Here is an 18,825-nt window from a genome sequence, read left to right on the forward strand (position 1 = left end):
TCTTTATCCTGTCTTCCTTCTCTCACCCCAACCGGTCGCAGCAGATGGCCGACCCTCCCTGAGCCTGGTTCTGCCGGAGGTTTCTTCCTGTTAAAAGGGAGTTTTTCCTTCCCACTGTTGCCAAAGTGCTTGCTCATAGGGGGTCATATGATTGTTGGGTTTTTCTCTGTATCTATGAAGCGCCTTGAGGCGACTTGTGTTGTGATTTGGCGCTATATAAATAAAATTGAATTGAATTGAATTGAATTGAATTGAATTGAATTGAATTGAATTGAATTGAATTGAATTGGACAAGTGGTTAAGAAATTTATTGACTGATGGATGGATGGTTGGAAATTTTATAGTAATCCATCCTACAGGGACAACGTTCGTAAAACTTCAAACTTAGTGTCAGTGCCAGAGAAAGTCTTGGGAGGCCACAAACGCCTGTACTAAACAGTGACCATTTAACCACCACCCTCACACTCCACCGCCTCCCTCCCACGGCCCTGATAACCTTAAGCAAATGGACCGATAATAAACAATCAGAGAAATGATAAAAACTATAAAATAAATCATTAAATCTTTGTTTTTTGCCACCTGATTTGTCCTTCATAATTAAACAAACGGGTTTAATTATGAAGCCGCCTGCATCTCTTCATGCAGTAACACTGTGAAATACATAATTCTTTCTGCCCACCTCAAAAGAATATTTCACAGCTGCTGGGTAAGCTGTGGCCAGACTCACTGGATCCTGTAAAGAGTATGAACGTTTTTCTGCAGCCAAGCAAGCTGTAAGTGTGTTTATATATCTGACTATGGACAACCAGTTTTTCACAGTGAATGTTTTATTATTATTATTATTATTATTATTAATTTGCTCACCGATTGTTTTTTTATACAACCCACTCACATCCAGTCGAATGTTTTCATTGTACAAATCTAATAATTAAGCACCAACCTGCTCACAGCGGCAGCATAAAAGTAGCCTTCATGACCTCGGATAAGCCACACATATCTGGTTTATTCAGCGACTCAAACAGAATGAGTGAAAGGAAACAACATGGCCATTCAGTGTGATAACGGGGGCACATGAATGAGGCTTTACTTGGATGGATGTGGAGCTCTCTCTCTCACACACACACACATTCACACAGGCTTCCTTCATTGATTGCGAGCTGTTATTCACTACTGAAGAGGAAAACATCTCTCCCCTGCTTTTGTGCTTCTCTGCACTTAAATCTTACAGAGATTTCCCCGTGCGAGATAAGAACAGAACATCAAGTTCCCAGTGTCCCTCTCACTCAGATCTTTGCTGTCTCAAACTGTTATTGTGTTACAGTGCCCCCTTGTGGTCGTTCTGTTTTTTCAAATTTCCTATGCTTCAAAAAGAGCTTGTGTTCACTAAAATTCAAGATCAATGAAACATTGTCATCGATATGAATTGAATACATTACTTTGAAATAAAAAAATAAATAGGGATTTTTTTCCCCCTCATTAGGCAGCATAATATGCTGTAAATACACATTATGGGACTTCTATGTGCTTGGTATTTTGAGGTAGTACTCTTAGTGACACCCTGAAAAGAATCAAATAAACATATGCATGGCAGGGGTTGGATTAAACTGCATCTGATGATTGTTTCAGCACTGCGGTGGTCACATCATAGACTTTCTTGTGCACTTGGGTTTAAGAGGAACCAGCAGGATGTCTGATGACCACTTGCACATGTTACTGTCACCTAGAGAAGAAGATACAGAAAACATTATTGATCATTAACACCGACATTTAAAAAAAACAGTGTTAGGTGACTGAGATTACATTTGTTGGTTCGATATGTTATTTACAGTTTGTTTCTTTGTCCATGTCAGTCACTGCATGTCCTCTGTGTCACTGTCTGTGGGGGTGGTGATTGTTGAAGCTTCAGAGCTCTCAGCAGAAAGTGACGGGGATCTGTGTGAGACGGGGGAAATGAACAGTTTCAGCACAGCATGCAGCTCCTGCTTTACTGTGTTTCCAGCTGTGCAACAGAAACATAATTACTTGGCTTCTTTTAGCAGCAGGTTGAGACAGTTCTCTCTCTCCTCCAAAGTCTTCTTCAGCCTGTCGGCTTCTCTCTGCTTGTCCGCGAGTTCGCTCTGAAGACGAAGGTGAGTTTCCTCGAGACTCTCACAAAAGGCCAGAGGGTGTTTGAGATACACAACGTTCCTTACATTCAACCCCTGAGACAATATCTTTGAGAGCAACGTGTCCTCACCCTGCTTTCCTCCAGGCTGTCAAACGGACTCGGTGCTTCAACCAAACACAGAAAGCGTCTTGCAGCTTCACTGGGGAACCAAAGGGGTTTATGTACAGGTCAAAATTAAACACGATTCAGGTCACCCACTAGAGTAGTACTGAAAAAAAGTCACAACACATGCACACACACACACCTTCTGAGGACTTCTTTGTGTAACACTAGGTTCTCCAAAAAGGTCTGCAGTCCAGCTTTCCTCCCTTCTAGAAACTCCTCGTCATAGCTGTTTTTGAGTCAGCGCTTAGGAGGCAGGGCTGGATGAAAGCTGGGGAAAAGCTCTTGAAGCTGCGTCAAGGCGACGAGCAAAAAGGGCAAAAACGGGAAACCAGAATCACTATGGCAACAATATTACATCAATGAGAGCCGAAAGCGTCGCTGAATCACGGTGCCGCAAATGAAAGAACAGTTGCAGCAAGGTCTGCATGTGTATCGGACAAATGCATGAGGTAAAATGTCACTTTATAGGTTTTTCATTAGTCTGACTAATTTACTTTATGGGGGTGAGTTTGATAGCTTCACAGTATCACTCCACCTACAACATACACCTGTAGGGGGAGTGCTGGTTCTATCCCTGTCATTAAATATACTGGCTGTGAGCTGAACAGTCGCTGTGTTGTCCTTAATTCAAGTTATATTCTCCCCGATTCAAGGGTGCAACATGTGTGCCCAGCAAAGAGAGCGTACTGAACAAATCAGGCAGCAGATTGTTGCAGCCCTCAAACCAATCCACATGCACATCCACATGCAGCTAAACCATCCTTTTACTGCATGTGGAAAAATGTTGTTGGTTAAGACAGGCCGAGCAAAGTAATAGTCACTGATACTCAAGTGCTGAAGCATTTGCCATATATAATCTACCCCCTCCAGCCTCTCCGGGCTCCTCACGGCACGTCATTTCACCACCATGAATGTATAGGCTGCTTTACTAATATGTAGCTGCTGAGGTGCACGATATCTTCTCACCTTGTCACTGAGCCTGCAGAAGTCCGTGTATCTTCTGAAGATCACCCAGCTGTCTCCCTGACTCCCCGCCACCAGGATTTTATAAACCTACAGAACACAGACGACTATATGACAAATAACAGACACACGTATTGGTTTGCACTGAGTGCCTTGGCAAGTTGACACTGTACGCGTGTATTTCAGGTGCACATAAGAGCAAGAGCAGCAGGATAGTACAACATGTATAAGGAACATTGTAAATGCATCCTTTAAAAACAGCTGTAATGTCAATAAGATGATCTGTAATAAAGCATTTATAACACATTAAGAAAGTCTGGGTGGCGTATTTCACCCCTCTTCTCACAACAAACTGTAAACTGCAATATTATTCCTGTCACCGTTGTTCAGGTTTTCTCAGAGTGAGTGGATTGGTCTTGCTGTCTGGGTGTACGTCAGCATAGAACTGAATGAGATGTCATTACAAGCAATGCTGCTCAGGCAGCCGCATGCATATTATAAAATTAAACCTGAATCATTGATGACAAGTTCTTTATTTAGAAAGCCAACAGCTGCTCTCTCTTACTAGTTGTTTTATTTCTTCAGTTCCTTGATGACGACTTTCATCCGTGGTGCTAAGACAAAACCACGTCAGTCCAGTGTGGAATTCCCAAAGGTAGAGCGCCAACACAAAACTCCGGTAGCTGACAAATCTCGAATGAACCAATTTATTCTAACAGACATGCTGAAACAATCAGAGGATTGTTTTATTGTTTTATTTCCTGTTCCAGCCCTTTCTTTCTCTTTTGCTAGACAAATTTTAAAATGATACGAGTTCCTCTGGTTCCACAGTGTAACGGTTTGCACATCTGCCTAATCTGACTGATCCTGAAAGGAGATGCAAAACCCAAATCCGATAAAAAGAAATGTTCCAAACACGTGGCGTGGCCTGCTTTGGTGTTCCTTTGTGAAGGCAGCGTGTTCAACTCACACCCTCAGCATCAGCAATTACAACTTTTGTAATTCACTCATTTTTTGCCCACACAGCTAAATCCTTTCCAAAAAAACAAATATTGTTTGAAATTTAGCCAACAGTGATGTTATTTATAAAGGTAAAAATCCAACAAGCTTTTATTGCAGGCTTTTAAGGTCCTGCCCTTGTTAATGCAGTTTGCACAGTTTGTTCTTGGCTCTCTTGACTTGAACATGCGACTTTTACTTGTTTTATTATGCAGCTAACACACACACACACATATAATATATATATGTGTGTAAGAATGTGCTTACTTAAAAATACATGATTGCACAATTTTGGAAACCCCTAAATCTGAGATCCTTTTTTTCTTTGGTTTTTCTTTTTTTTGTTTGGGTTTTTTTACATCAGGCCTGTTGTCTGCAGGAAAAGAAGAGCCCTCCCTTTAAATTCCTACTGTGAACTTTGTCCTCTCCTCCATATATATATATATATATATATATATATATATATATATATATATATATATATATATATATATATTGGGTGAATGTGCAGTAGTAGCAGCAAGCAGGTGAATTCTGTACATTAATAAGAATAGACATCTGACTATTTTACAGGATAGACAATATAAACATATTTAAAATTAAAGGAATTTGAAATGTACATTGTTCCAACAAGGCCTGCTCACGCTGACCCAGTCCACTGGAAAAGGTACTGGAGTAAATGGAATAGCTATCCGTGGTGGTCTTAGTGACGTACTGTGAACAAGGACACATGGTGAATTAGAATAAACACAGGGGGAACCACATGTACATGCACAGAGAGCATGGTAGTGTACTTACAGCGGATCAGTGCAAACACTTCCAGTGAGTCAGAGCGGGTGAAGGAACTACAGCACAGGGTTTTATAGAATCAAGCTTTGTTTCCCACCTGATCTGTGTAGGGATTGTCTCACTCCATACTCTTGCTGGCTCATCAAAAACACAGGGCAGTTTGTGTGACATTCACGTAAGCAGTATCATAGTACCTGATTTGTTGAAAGTCTGTTCTCGGTTTCAGATTACAGAGGGACACAGAGTCATGTGCTTTATGGTGTGTCTCATCCAACAGCACAAAAAGGGCGCATCCTGTTTCAGTAAATCCTAACAACGCACTTGTAAAAGGTCAAATTTATTACAAAAAATACCTATAATTTCAATAAATTAACACTAACTGTGACTTACCAAAAGGCCCAATTATCACGTAAACTCAAATTTGGAGCGATCAAATTATAAACACATAAAAAAATCAATAATAATAATAAATTTATTGAGACATCATGCATTTAACTGTCTTATTTGAAGAGTTTGTATAAGATCCTATCAGGATGTCTAAACTAAACTAGGATGTCTAAACCGAAGTTCTCTCAACTAAAACTAAAACCTATACTGCTACTGAAAAGAGAAAGTGCTACTTATGATCACATGAGACGAACATCGTATTTTGACATGTCTTTATAGCGTCGACACATCTGTAGGAAAGCCCCTGTTTTTTGGTGGGGGGATTCCCGCTGCTAAAAATCCCAATATTACCAATTGGGTTCATGCCGCAGGAGGAGGAGCTTTGTATCAGCGAAACTGAAACTAAAGTTGAGGTAAAGGCTCATTTATGATTTATGGTATTTTAACAGCGTGCCTCCTCAGTGTTTTTCCTAGACTTACCTCGCTGTTATCCATATTTGTACTGGGATTCTGAATGCGCTCAGAGGGCTGCTTGGAAAACTTCAGACAGTTGAGTCTGAAGTTCTCCAAACCTACCCTCGTGAACGCATCTCGTAAAAGCCGGAAGCGTGTCGTCATTAGCAACAACAAACGCACCTGCTTAAATGAGCGCGGAGCTCAGCTGCGCTCTTCTTGTTGTTGTTTCGCTTTGGGTCCTGCGCACATTTAACTGTAGTCGCTGGGTGAAGGACAGCTGTCGCCGGTCAGCGGGTTCGCTGTTTATCGGCTGCTCTGTTTTGTCTGCTCGCCTCCTCCTCTGCAACATTAATGGTAGCTTAGCCTGCTAGCAGCCGGCTACGTTGTGGAATGCATGTGAATGGGAGCGCAGTTCCTCTTTGCGTTTATACCAAAAGAGGTAGTTCTGCCTTTATTGGCCAACCCCGTGAGAGATAAATCCTGAGAGACTTCGCGTAAGGGATTCAGAAACTGCTATGGAGCCAACTGCGGGCTGTTTGGATATCGGCAGCCTGACCAGCACCTTGCCGGTGATCCCCCAGAATAAACTGACGGACCTGTACTATCTGAGCGGAGGGGGCTTCGGCACCGTGTTCAAGGGGAAGCACTCCGACTGGAGGACCACTGTGGCCGTCAAGTGCCTGAAGCTCGACTCTCCAGTTATAGAAAGGTACTCAACACCGATCAGGCAACTTCGCGTAACAAGGTCTAGGTCACGGAGACACATTTCAGCCATTTATCGATGAATTGCACTACTACAGAAAAACTTTGTGCTGTTTCAGGATGATGCAGTAAAGTCTGCCTGTACTTACTCCACAGTAACAGCTGCAGCACTTGACCTAATTTGAGTCAAATGTGAGGCCTTCTTGTACATTTCAATGAAATGTGTTCAGAGTGCTCGAGCAGGTTTTTCATTCCTCTGGCAGGAAAAAGGCTAAAGAGTCTCTGTGGCTTACGTGTCCAGTGACTTCCAGCTGGAGGGCTAGTTTGCTCAGACTGACACAAATCTGAACTGCACAATATAAATATATATATATATAATTATATATATATATATATATATATATATATATATATATATATATTTTAAATCCTACACTCATTCTTTATTTCTGGAAGCATGCAAATATACCACTCTGTTATAAAATTAAGTCCACCTTTTAATGTGAAATTCTTAAGCTTGTTTCACAAAACTGTTCACAACAACAGTGAACCAGGCCAACTGGATTTCAGTCAAATGTCCAGACATCATGACTCAGTTTGGTATTTATTGGTCACCTAGTAATGGGCCATTCTAAACATCTCTGCACAAATTCACAAGTGAGAAAATCTCAGATTTCTGCGTGTAACATTTTTACTCCTCTGTGTAATCAAGAGTTTCAGCAAGATTGTATACGGCATTTTTGGTCTGTGTTTCTAGAAGGATTTTATCTTAAATATTCATTTACCTCACTATCACAAAAGTGCTGTCAGTGCTGTTTTGTTTTTGTTATTTATTCTGTGTCTGGCTGTGTTTCAGAGAGAGGAACTGCCTGCTGAAGGAGGCCGAGGTACTCCACAAAGCCAGGTTCAACTACATCATCCAGATCTTTGGTGTCTGCAATGAGCCTCGTATCTTCTGCATAGTCACGGAGTTCATGAGCAATGGATCTCTGGACCGGTTACTCCATGAGGTAGCTCATCAAGTTCACTTCCTATCACTAGGAACTCTTCTAGTCTGAGCAATGCACCCTTAAATAAACCATTTAGATTGCCACTGAGTGGCACCAGTTTTCTCTGGTTTAGATTGTTAGCTGTGAGAGTTGCCCAGACTACACACTGGAAAAAATGAAGGTTTTATAGTTGTTGCATTTGGATTTTTGTTGCCAAAAGAGGTCAGCTGATGGAGTTGCATTGGTCTGTTGTTTTTCTCTCTTGTGCATCACTCATCATGTGAGTGTATGACTCTTTTTCCTTTCAGCGGGACTATAAACAAAAGCGAAAGCTCGAAGTAATTAGTATCTGATGAAACATAAAAGAAAGTAGGGAAAGAGAAGCCGAGCACTGAGGGAAGCAGACAGCTATGCACAAGGGAAATTCCCACTGGGCTGAGTGTAGTAATTTTTTCAGTCTTTATTTCAAGCTCTTGCATTGTTTTGTACTTTCACTGTAGTAAAACCCACATTTCCCTCTTTTATTTACATTTATGATATCTTTAGCCCATCTTTGTAATCTCTGCCTTACAGAAGGACGTGTACCCTGTTCTTGCCTGGCCTTTGCGTTTGAGGATTCTGTATGAGATCGCCCTTGGGGTTAACTTCCTTCACAACATGAACCCACCCCTCGTACATCACGACCTAAAGACCCAAAACATTCTGCTGGATGGTGAATTTCATGTTAAGGTATGCGATAAGTATGAGGTGCGTGCAGAACAGGAAAATCTATGACATCACCTTCAACCGTGTCAGTGTGTTTGTTGGAGCTGTAACAAAAGGTTACAGCTGCTTAGGTGGTTACAGTTATAGTCACATGTATTGTGTACGTTACCAGACTAACTTAGACATAGTGGATAAGCTGCACATACCCTATGTACTGCTTATCTGCTACTCTTTATGAAACATACAATTTTTATTAGCATAAAAAGTATAAACTATATTTTTCAGGTTGTTCAGACTGATTTCTTTTTCTTTCATGGCCTAATTAAAGTGAATATATTATACTCATATCAACTCCATATTTAAGCTTTTGGACTGTAAAACAAACTCCTCTCCTTTAAACTTTCTTCTGATTGGCTGCCCCTCACAAACAGAAGGTTCAAACAGCAGGTGGGTGGTGCTAGTCTGCTGACACTCAGCGCTGTGTGCCTAAGATGAGCACATAAAGATAATACAGTATCAGTAAGAGGGGATGGAGATAACAGTAGAAGAGAAAAAACCTCCCTGAAACTGACTATTTAGGGCAGTTTCAGTATCCACCATTGTAACAGGAAATAAGAAAGGCATAATAACTTCCCCTTAAAGATCCGTTATTATACAAAAGGCTGTCCTCCCGCTGCAGTTATCAACCTTATTTGACTTTTTGTCACGAATTAATTTAAGACTCGTAAAATGTAAAACTGGCTTTGTATAACTTTGTCTGTCTGCGGTTGCTAACTTTCTGCTTCTCTCCAGATTGCAGACTTTGGCCTATCGAAGTGGCGACAGCTGTCAGTGAGTAGAGGCTCGGGGTCCAAGCCAGCTGAGGGTACAGTGATCTACATGCCCCCTGAGGAGTACGAACCATCCAAGAGCCGCCGGGCCGACGTGAAGCACGATATGTACAGGTAAGACATCAGAACCCAGTAACTATTATGTAGAAGTCAGTCTCAAAATGTACATCCTTCCCTGAAGATTTAGCAGAAAAAGTCTCTATGACTTATCTGTGTTACTATAAACTCTGATAACTTCCGTGTTTGTTGAGCACAATAAGCAGTTAAGGGAAATGAGGCTTTCCTTCCTGTAAAGATGAAACGGAGTTCCTGCCTCAGCTTGCATTGCTTGCATACCACTGCAGGGCCCAGTGTCAAAGGCTAAATCAGTCGTGCCAGACAAAAAAATCAGACCTAACTGTTGAGATCCACGAGTCTGTCAGAAAAGGAATTCAGATTATTTTTCTGCTTTGATAAGAGAGCTCTACTTTCCGCTGATGCAGTCTTTGTAAATTTTGCGCAAGAGGTTACGCTCGCTGCAACGGATCAATCAGTCATGGCTTTGAGAGTCATCCCTGAAGCTGGCTTGTGGTAGAGTCCCTCAACTATAAGGGGAAATGCCAATATCTGGCAACTTAGTAACTCTTCCCTTAACTGTTTTCCTCTTTGATAATTGGATTCTAGCTATGCCATCATCATGTGGGAGGTGCTGTCCAGGCAGATCCCGTTTAAAGGTAACTGCTCGTTTTGGGGTTTGTTTTTTTTCACATCATACTTTGTTCCTACTTGACCCTTTTTGAGTCACTAATATGTGTGTGTTTATGTTCAGAGGTGACCAATGGCATTCAGATCATGTTCAGCGTGCTGCGTGGTCTGCGTCCTGACACCAGCCTGGAGAGCCTGTCCGCAGACATCCCCAGCAGAGAAACGCTCATCAATCTTATGACAGCCGGCTGGAACGCTAATCCAGATGAACGGCCTTCCTTCCAAAGTATGCTCATACAAATGACTAAAGTGCGCACTGCTAATGGGACGGTAGTTCTGCGTTACGTCTTTGGCAGGATTTAGCAGTGTGATGCGTTTCCTACCATTTCAGATTGTTTGATAGAGCTGGAGCCTATGGTGAGGGTGTTTGACGAAATAGAGTTCCTGGAAGCTGTGCTGCAGATCAAAAAGAAAAAGGTCAGTTTTTATATTTCTTCTTTATGTACCTGTAGGGAAATCTGTGTAGCACTTTTTTTTTTTCTTTTGAAAACTACTTTTGATTTATTTCAAAATTAAATTTGCATTTCCTCTGATCCACAAAGAGTGTATTGTGGGATGGTATCGTGTGTCTGTCTGTCAGCATGCGCTCAGGTGTGTCAGCTTACAGTAAGAGAAATCTGGTGAAACTAGTTTGAAACAGACTGTGGCTCAGAGTATGACTTTAGTTTCATGATGATGTCTCACAGCCATGCATATGAAAAATAAATGCACAGGCTTTGATGCAGCTATAGCTACAGTGGCGTGCGTGTGCCCGTGCGTGTGTGTGTGTGAACTGTTAATGGCCAGATTTTTACAGCTAGTGCATCACCTAAAGTGTCATAAAATCTTTCCTTTCCTTAGTAATTGCACAGGGGTTCCCTGAATTGGCAGTTTATCACAGGTCTACTGGATCAGCTTGTCACCTTTTCAAATTGATTAGAAGGAAAATGATAAAGGAAAAAAAGATAAATGTGATCTAGAAAAAAAAAAACAGGAAACCAATAAACAGCGGCGAAATGCAGCAGGGGCCTCTGACAGACTCAGTCTGGGGACATTGTGGCTCATAGTTGGGGAATTACTCATTTAATTAGTTCATTATTTTATTTTGTTTACTATGCAAACGGCAAAACAGGGAGATGTGTTGATAAATTGAAAGCTGCCACTAATTTGTGCACATCAAGCTATGATCCTGTAATTACCAGTATCTTCGACGAGGTACTGAACCACTTCCATATAACACCCCCATACCAGCATAGTTTTGCTGACGTTAATGGTAGGGTGGGTTTGGAGCTCTGCAGTTACTGAGCAGAGCATTGGCAACTTTTCCACACTCTGCAGCTCACTCTGTAGTTTTGTAGTTCACTTCAGTTCTGAGTTCCTAAATACGTCCACCTTACAGTAATACCACGTATAGCAGTTAATATCAGTTGTGGAATAGATGGGAAAGGGGAAAGAACTATCAAACTGACTTGTTACAATGGTGGGATCCTATTACAGCAGCATGCTCAAATTCAATGAGCTCTTTAAAATTACCCATTCTTTCGCAAATGTTTGTAAAGGCAGAACACATGGCTTGGTGCTTGATTTCATACACCTGTGGTAATGGGACAGAAAACATCTGAATTGAAGGATTAAGAGGTATGGCCTCCAGCTGGCTGGAAGTTAGCTAACAACTGGACACCTGTGCCCCCGATTTACAGTTTTGTCCAAAGTAGTTAAGTGTTCAAAAACCCAAAATGGTAAAGGAAGAAAAAAGGCAGTCTACCTGAAATGTCAGACTAAAGGATTCAAAGTAAAAACCAATTGGTGATGCCATCTTTTCTATACAGTTTTTGTTTGGTGATCATTAAAAGAACTCTTCTTCAAAAGACTGTCACAGGTTAGTGTTTTTGCTTAGCAGACATAGATGGTTAATTATTAACATTAGATACATTTTTTTATTTATAGTTGGCTGTGTATGGACACACACATTTACGCAAGTATAAATGTTGAATGTGCAATTTGGGGCAGTTTAAATTGCACTGTGACTCAGTGAGAGAGATTAAAAACTGACATCATAATTTCCCTTCAGCATATCCTTCCTCTTTATATTTTCAGTGTATATGTGACTTTGCAGTCACATGTCTGTTTCTAATCCGTACTTTCAACAAGCACAAAATTGAACTACATGCAGTTAAAGGCAGCAGGGAACTAACTGTGCTAAAGAACAATCTATAGTGTTATTATTGTCTGTTAGCTGCAGAGTACTGAAGAAAAAAGTTAACAGCGTGCATTTTTAGTACTCCTTTATTTCCCTCCTCTAAATATCCTCACTTGCATAAGTCACAGAAGTTATGAAAACATCAGTGACCTTTAGTTTTGTTCAGTGTATTGTTATATATGTTAAACACATTGGTTATACATTATCTTAGCTGGTAATGTACAAACTTGATTCCAACAAAGTTGTCACTCTTTAAAATGTAAATAAAAAGTAGAATAAAGTCATTTCCAAAACTCCTTTTATTTAAAGAAAATTTGTCATTTTAATAGTTAGATGACAGAAACTCATCTCTAAAAGTTAGGACATGGTCATGTTTACTACTGTGTAGCATCACATCAGCTACGTTAGCAAAGAGCATCACTAGAATGAATGGGTGGATCAGCAGGTTGATGTATACTGTATATTTGTTTTTTTTTATCAACACCAGAACCTGCTGCTTTGTTGGGCAAGTCAATATTTGACTGTGTGGTCAGATACTGCAACATTCTCCTTACACTGTCCGATATAGTTTTATGGGATTTTTTTGTAAATTTAATCCTTTCTTTCAGTGTTAGTGGAATTTTTTTGGTCTCTGTACTTTTTTTTTTTTTTTTTTTTTTTTTTTTTTTTTTTAAGCAAGGGATTGACAGTTAAAGTATTTTGAAGTTGACCTTTTTGTTGGTGGTTGTGCCGTATCTCTTTTGCTCCTCACACAGCTGAGGTCACAGTGTTGTTCAGCCCCAGCAGCCTGTCAGAAGGGGAGTGAGGAGGAAACTCCAAGTATGCCAAAGGACAGGCCCAGCCAGTGGACGGTCAGTATCTACTCGTCACCTACACTGAGAATAAAGATGACGTGTGTGAAGCGTGGGTTTTTTTGTTTTGTTTTGTTTTTTTGTTGTTGTTGTTTTGTTGTTGTTTTTTTAATTTATGCATGTTGTCAGCCGGTAACTGAACCTGAATAATTTACTTGGCTTATAATGAAAACGGTGACATGGAGGGATGCAGTTCAACATGAAGGTGTGTCGTTGTGGTCATGTATGAACATAAATGAAACCTCACCGTTTCCTCTGTCGCAGGAGGGCACTACATCAGGCTCGGGGTCTTGTTCCTCTCAGGACACGGACATATCTCTACCGGGCGCCCTCTCCAGCAGCAATGCTGCATCCGCTAAACGTAATGACACCAACACCTTTACCAAGTATCACCACTGATAATCTTTAAAGGAAGTGGTGTGACTTGATGTCATAGAGTTCAAAAATAATACTTTAGTCTCCGTTTCAGTGTATGCTCTGTTTGGCTGCTGGGCACATCACTTTTCTTGTTCTGTTTTTCAGCTGTAGATTGCCTTCCATCGTCATTCATGCCTCACAGTCTGGAGTCTCCACAGTCATTGAAGGATGTCTATGATAAACTAGGATGTGGGGATAAACTGAACGGCTGGACGAATGATTTAAACATACTCAGCAAGCCTGAACCAATCGCCGAATGTGAGACAAAGCTGGTTAATGTCTCCCTCAAAGCACAGCCTCAGCCTCAAGGTACAAGAAGCTCCATCGTGCATCTGTTGGTGTGTGAATGCGTGGACCTGTGTCCCATTTTTAAGTCTTTATGATAGACGAGTGCATGTGAAAAACAGTGCAGCTCGTGATTCAGTAGGCTGTAAAACTACGTTTGGCAGCAGTAATGATTCTCTGTACCACTTTATCAGTCTCTCACACGCTCTTCTTTACAGCATTACTTCAGTTCACTGAAGTTTGTGGGCTTTCATTTGTGGACAGCTCTTTGACTGGACCATTTTAACAATTTGATATTTTCTTTTTCTCAGCTGTTCTGTGTTTGGGATCATTGTCCTGTTACATGACTCCGTTTCGGCCACACTTTAGCTGTCAGACAAAGGAGTTCATGTTTGATTCAATGACTGCAACCTGCCTGGGTCATGTGGCTGCAAAACAAGCCTAAATTATCGCCCTTCCGCCAGCATGCTTAACATTTGGTATGAGGTGATTGTGCTGATATGCTGTTTGGTTTGCACCACACATGGTGTTGTACGTTATGGCCAAACATCTCCGCTTTGGTCTCATCTGTCCAGAGGACATTATTCCTGAGATTTGATCAGATGCAACTTTGCAAACTTAAACAATACATGTTTTTAGAGACTTTCTCCTGATAAGATCTTCAAACAAGAACTTGTTCAATGTTTTTCTGAGTGTTTGTCATGAACTTTAGCATATAGGCCTGTAGAGTCTGAGACGTAGCTTTTGGGTTTTTCCCAGTATTGCTCATTCTGTCCATCAAGTACATTTGCTGGGATGTCCAGTCCTGGGAAGATTGTGGCATTGTGTTAGCACAGCTGAATGCTCCAGACGAGAAAATTGTCAAAACTTCTGCTCTTTTTTTTTTTTTTTTTTTTTTTTTTTTGAGGTGCTCACACTTGCTGATGATCAGTTAACCAAGTGAATTAAATTAGTAACACCCAGCTGCCGCTTAGCTTCTTAATTCCTATGGGAGCAGTAGAGATGCACTTTGTTTTTCACAGGACCTGCCTGTTCTAGTTGCACTTTTCTTTTTGTTTTCCTGGACACATGGTACCGATAAGCTATCAACCTCATAATTCATGTTTCTGTGTTTTGCTGGCTCTGTCTAGTACAGGGCATTCAAGCGCACTTCGATCATTTTAGTGTAACTTTTATTTCTTCCTTAAGAAGATACAAATTAGAATCATAGTGATGCTGTTATCGTTCCTTTGTTCTTGACTAGTAGGCCCTGATAGCAAGTTACACTCCTATTCAGCTGATTGGTGTAACGTAACTTTGATTTGTAACACTTTACACTTTTGGTATAAAGAGTATATTTCACCCTTGCAGCAATGTTCAGCAAATAAGGCATAACTTTTTCTTGTTGCAGGTTACTCTCCTCCACCGCGGCACTCTCCTCCTCTGCAAGGTCCCATCTCCCAGTGGATTGCAATCCGGCGTGAGGAAATTGTCTCCCAGATGACGGAGGCTTGTCTGAACCAGAGCTTGGACGCCCTGCTGTCCCACTCCATGCTGATGAAAGAGGATTACGAACTGGTGATCAACCAGCCCACACGCACCGCTAAGGTCCGCCGACTTCTGGACACCTGCGACAAACACAACGAAGACTTCTCCCGCATCGTTGTCCGCAAGCTGCACGACAACAAGCAGATGAGCCTGCAGCCGTACCCGCCTGAAATCAGCTCGCCTATGGTGGCACCAAGCGCACCGTCACTGTCCATGTCCTACAATATCCCCAGGAAGATGTAGCAGCACTCACGGCCAAGACTTCCACATAAAGACTGTGCCAACTTGACACTACAACTAACTCTTTCTTGTTCCGTGTCATCCAGACACTCGCCACGGTTTAGACGGAAGAACAGCTGGTTGAGCAACTAAAGTTACAGGTACAAAAACGTCATGTGTTACTATGGACACATCAACTCAAGATTTAAGGTTTTATTCTGTATGTTTAGAATCAAAAAGACTTTAACTGAAGCAGTGATTATTTTTTTAATGTTACGGATTTGATGTGAATATTTATTTGTAGTCCCTAAGTGGCTATATTGAGTGGTTTTCACTCTTTTTGGTATCTAATGCTTTTTGTCTGAAGACTATTAGATTAATGTTGGCCTGTTTGTGCGATCGTGTATCAGTATTTGCAGAATGCAAACGTCCTCATTTATTTGATGCAACTAAAGACAGGAGGACTGTTAACTGGAAAACCTGCTGTAAAAATAAGGTTTAACTCTTCTAGCAATCTTTATTCAAGTATCATGTATTTATGGGTTCTGGTCATGTTTACGGCCTGAGTGAGCGAGTGTATTGTTGTTCTATTTAAGCACAAGGTCTACAGAAAGTTTGAATAAGTGTTACTTTAAATAAGCGTTCCTGAACTTTAGCAGCTTTGCCAAACTAAGAGGAAAAGTTGGACTGGCAGTGGCAGACTGCATGGAAAGTTTTTACTCTTCCTCTATTTATCGCCAAGCTAAAGAGAGTCACAGGGTCACAAACTAAAGAGGAAGCTGAGAGGGTAATACAACACCCAGAAAGAGGGATGTGGGTATGTGTGTGTGTGTGTCTGCATATAGTGGGTCATTAAAATTGGACCAAGTATGTGCTCTCATTTCTTTCGGTCGGTTCAGTAGCGACCTCACCTCAGAGACTTCAGGCTTATCTGGATTTTTCCAGACTTGACCCATCTTCCACAGACTCTAAGCTGAGATTACAAATAAATGTATTCCAACTGAGCTTCTCTGCAGTAGCATAAGAAAAAAAATCGAATACATGAAAATCCAGCTTTGCTTGTAGCAGATCTTTAGTTTACCTGTTCAGCGTATTTTTCTTGAACGTTGCAACTTTTTTTGCTGTTGCTACGCAGTCTGCTCAAAACAGCAGCAACATGTTTATTAAATCTGTCAGTCACTGACCTGCAAGGCAGAAAACTGTTGCATAAGTATACAATAAGCAAGTACTGGTTTATCTGTTAAACTATACCTTTGTCTGCCACAGGGCTCTTTGTTAGCTCCTTGACATAATAAGCATATATTGTACATTCTTTCTGCCAGAATATGCTGTAGTTACACAACAGATATTTTCTGTTTTATTAGCATGTGTGCTCCTGCAGTTAACATATATATTCAGTCAATTAGCAAACAAACTGCCTATTTCATTCCCCATTTGGCATCTTTTAATGTGCCAAACATATTTTGTTGTTGTTGTTGTTGTTGTTGTTGTTGTTGTTTAACCCTTCAGTGTCTCAAATAATCAAACATGCAAACCTATTCACAAACTGTCCTACACTGATTCTTAATAACTCCATTGCTTTTGCCTGTCAACACTTTCATCAGTAAGTAATTGTTTTGGTGGGTATGTTATGTGTATGCATGTGAGCTTTTCTTTTTTCTTTTTAAATACACACGGGCCTTGCCGCCCTCAACACTGCCTTCACTTCCTCAAATGGGTGCTTGCAATGACAATATTAAGCCGTGGCTCTGGATTTCAGTACCACCTACAACACATTCATCACAGGACAGTCAGTGTGATTAATTAATGTTTTTTTTCATACACATGTTCTGCATCATTCAGTCCAAAGTGACCACAGTTCAATGAAGACCTGAATCACACAGTGGGGAATGAGTCACAGCACACCAGACTTTGTAAAACACTGTTAGAGCAAATTATGCTCGAATGACAAAATGTCATTTAGATTAGAAAGGCCGAGCAGGGTCGATCTGCTTCCGTATGTTGGACTGGTATTGTTTTTGAAATCTGTGCCTCATATTCTGCTTCTGGTCCCACCTCAAGTTACAGGCAAATGCCTTCTACGTGCATATCAAGCAAAGGTGAGTGAAAATGCTGTAGATTTGATAGTGGTGTGTATATGTTGTAACATATTTTTTTACTGTTTTTCTGTGATGTGTTTATTTGATACTTGTAGAAATACCAACTGAAAAATACGGAGCTAATTTAGAGCCCTTGTATTCAGTAGTGTCAGCCGATTGAGCAGTTCTGTCAGAGGTTTAATATGATGTGTAGCTGTGGTTTCAACTAGGATTTTTTTTATATTGTGTCAAACTCTTCATTAAAATGGCTACTCTGTTTTTAATTTAATTTGGTCTAATTTCTGCTTCTTGTTTTTGTAACAGTAATTTTAAAGGAACACTTTGCTCCTTTAATTGAGCTTCACTGAAAAATACACTTATCTGCCACTTTATTATGTACAGGTTGCTAATACTGAGTTGGACCCATTTTTGCCCTAATTCTTGGCAAAATAAATTCAACAAGTTGCTGGAAACATTCCTCTGAGATTTTGGACCATATCGACATGACTGCATCACACAGTTGCTGCAGATTTATCAACTGCATGTCTGTAATATGACTGTGCATTTGTGAAATATCCCAAAGGAACGCGTTGACATGACACATTATCCTGAAGGGTACACAGTGGTCATAATGATATGGACATGGTCAACAATAATACTCTGGTAGTCTGAGGTGATCAGCTGGTGCTAAGTGAAGTGTGCCAAGAACCACACTCTTACACCACTACAGTCATCTATACAGGGCAGGATATGCCAATACCTTTGTTTATGCCAAAGTGTCACTTAAATCACCTTTCCTATGATGTTTGGTTGAACTTGAGCAGCTTTCTTCGACTACATTAACATGCCTAAATGCATAGAGTTGCTACTATGTGTTTGGCTACCAATAACTAGATATTTGAGTTTACAAGCAGTTCAACTGGTGTACATGCCTATTAAGTGCACATGAAAGATGTATGAAGCCACATTGACATCACCTACTGGTTTGTGAATTTTTGGAGCTAGAAGGTATTTGGATTATTTAGCTAGCGCTAGATAGCTTGGCTAGCAAGGTGGATTAACAGCCAAAAACTAGCTAATTGATGCTAACTGCAGTAGAAAAGTGCACACTCTTTCTCAAATACTGAAGATGTCACCAACAACACAGAAATATTCAAGATATTCAGTGACTCGGACAAGCTGAAGTAAAGGTTAACATACAACTAGAGGCTTCATTTGCCTATGTTGGCATACACCTGTTAGCTTCACAATCCATGACTTTAATGTTGAGTACAATTTAAACAGTCGAGTCTTCATCCTCATGGGCTAAATTACCAAAATAATTTTTGTAGCAGGCTATAAACATGTATATTGCTCCTGTAAAGCTGGGCATTTTAACATATCATGTGAGGACTGACTTACTTTTGAGCCGACCTCAAGTGGAAGTTGCACTT

General features: G+C 40.7%; 1 protein-coding gene and 1 long non-coding RNA gene across 2 annotated transcripts; one reads left to right on the top strand and one right to left on the bottom strand.

The window, feature by feature from the left end:
* Positions 1-898: 898 nt before the first annotated feature.
* Positions 899-5,237, bottom strand: LOC147308724 (uncharacterized). Its single transcript, XR_015126169.1, has 7 exons — positions 5,033-5,237; positions 4,855-4,948; positions 3,239-3,325; positions 2,412-2,560; positions 2,023-2,306; positions 1,827-1,932; positions 899-1,720 (listed from the first exon to the last, which is right to left on the bottom strand). It is a non-coding gene; the product is annotated as an uncharacterized LOC147308724 (long non-coding RNA).
* A 795-nt stretch (positions 5,238-6,032) lies between these two features.
* Positions 6,033-17,681, top strand: ripk2 (receptor-interacting serine-threonine kinase 2). The gene is made up of 11 exons (XM_086272365.1): positions 6,033-6,575; positions 7,425-7,578; positions 8,131-8,286; positions 9,055-9,206; positions 9,756-9,805; positions 9,901-10,062; positions 10,168-10,253; positions 12,771-12,866; positions 13,131-13,227; positions 13,389-13,592; positions 14,959-17,681. The coding sequence occupies exons 1-11, from the start codon at positions 6,382-6,384 to the stop codon at positions 15,336-15,338; spliced, it is 1,731 nt and encodes a 576-aa protein (XP_086128491.1). The 5' UTR covers positions 6,033-6,381; the 3' UTR covers positions 15,339-17,681.
* The last annotated feature ends 1,144 nt before the right edge of the window (positions 17,682-18,825 follow it).

The sequence above is a fragment of the Aulonocara sp. 'chitande type north' Nkhata Bay genome, linkage group LG18 (genome assembly GCF_057382095.1).
Source record: "Aulonocara sp. 'chitande type north' Nkhata Bay isolate Kocher_YH1m ecotype deep benthic linkage group LG18, A_spYH_male_GT1.1, whole genome shotgun sequence".
In the NCBI taxonomy this organism is placed as follows: domain Eukaryota; kingdom Metazoa; phylum Chordata; class Actinopteri; order Cichliformes; family Cichlidae; genus Aulonocara; species Aulonocara sp. 'chitande type north' Nkhata Bay.

Coding starts and splice junctions, on each gene's coding strand:
- ripk2 (XM_086272365.1), top strand. CDS start 6,382: ATGGAGCCAACTGCGGGCTGTTTGGATATCGGCAGCCTGACCAGCACC. Junction 7,579..8,130: donor TGGACCGGTTACTCCATGAG/GTAGCTCATCAA, acceptor TCTGCCTTACAG/AAGGACGTGTACCCTGTTCT. Junction 9,806..9,900: donor CAGGCAGATCCCGTTTAAAG/GTAACTGCTCGT, acceptor GTTTATGTTCAG/AGGTGACCAATGGCATTCAG.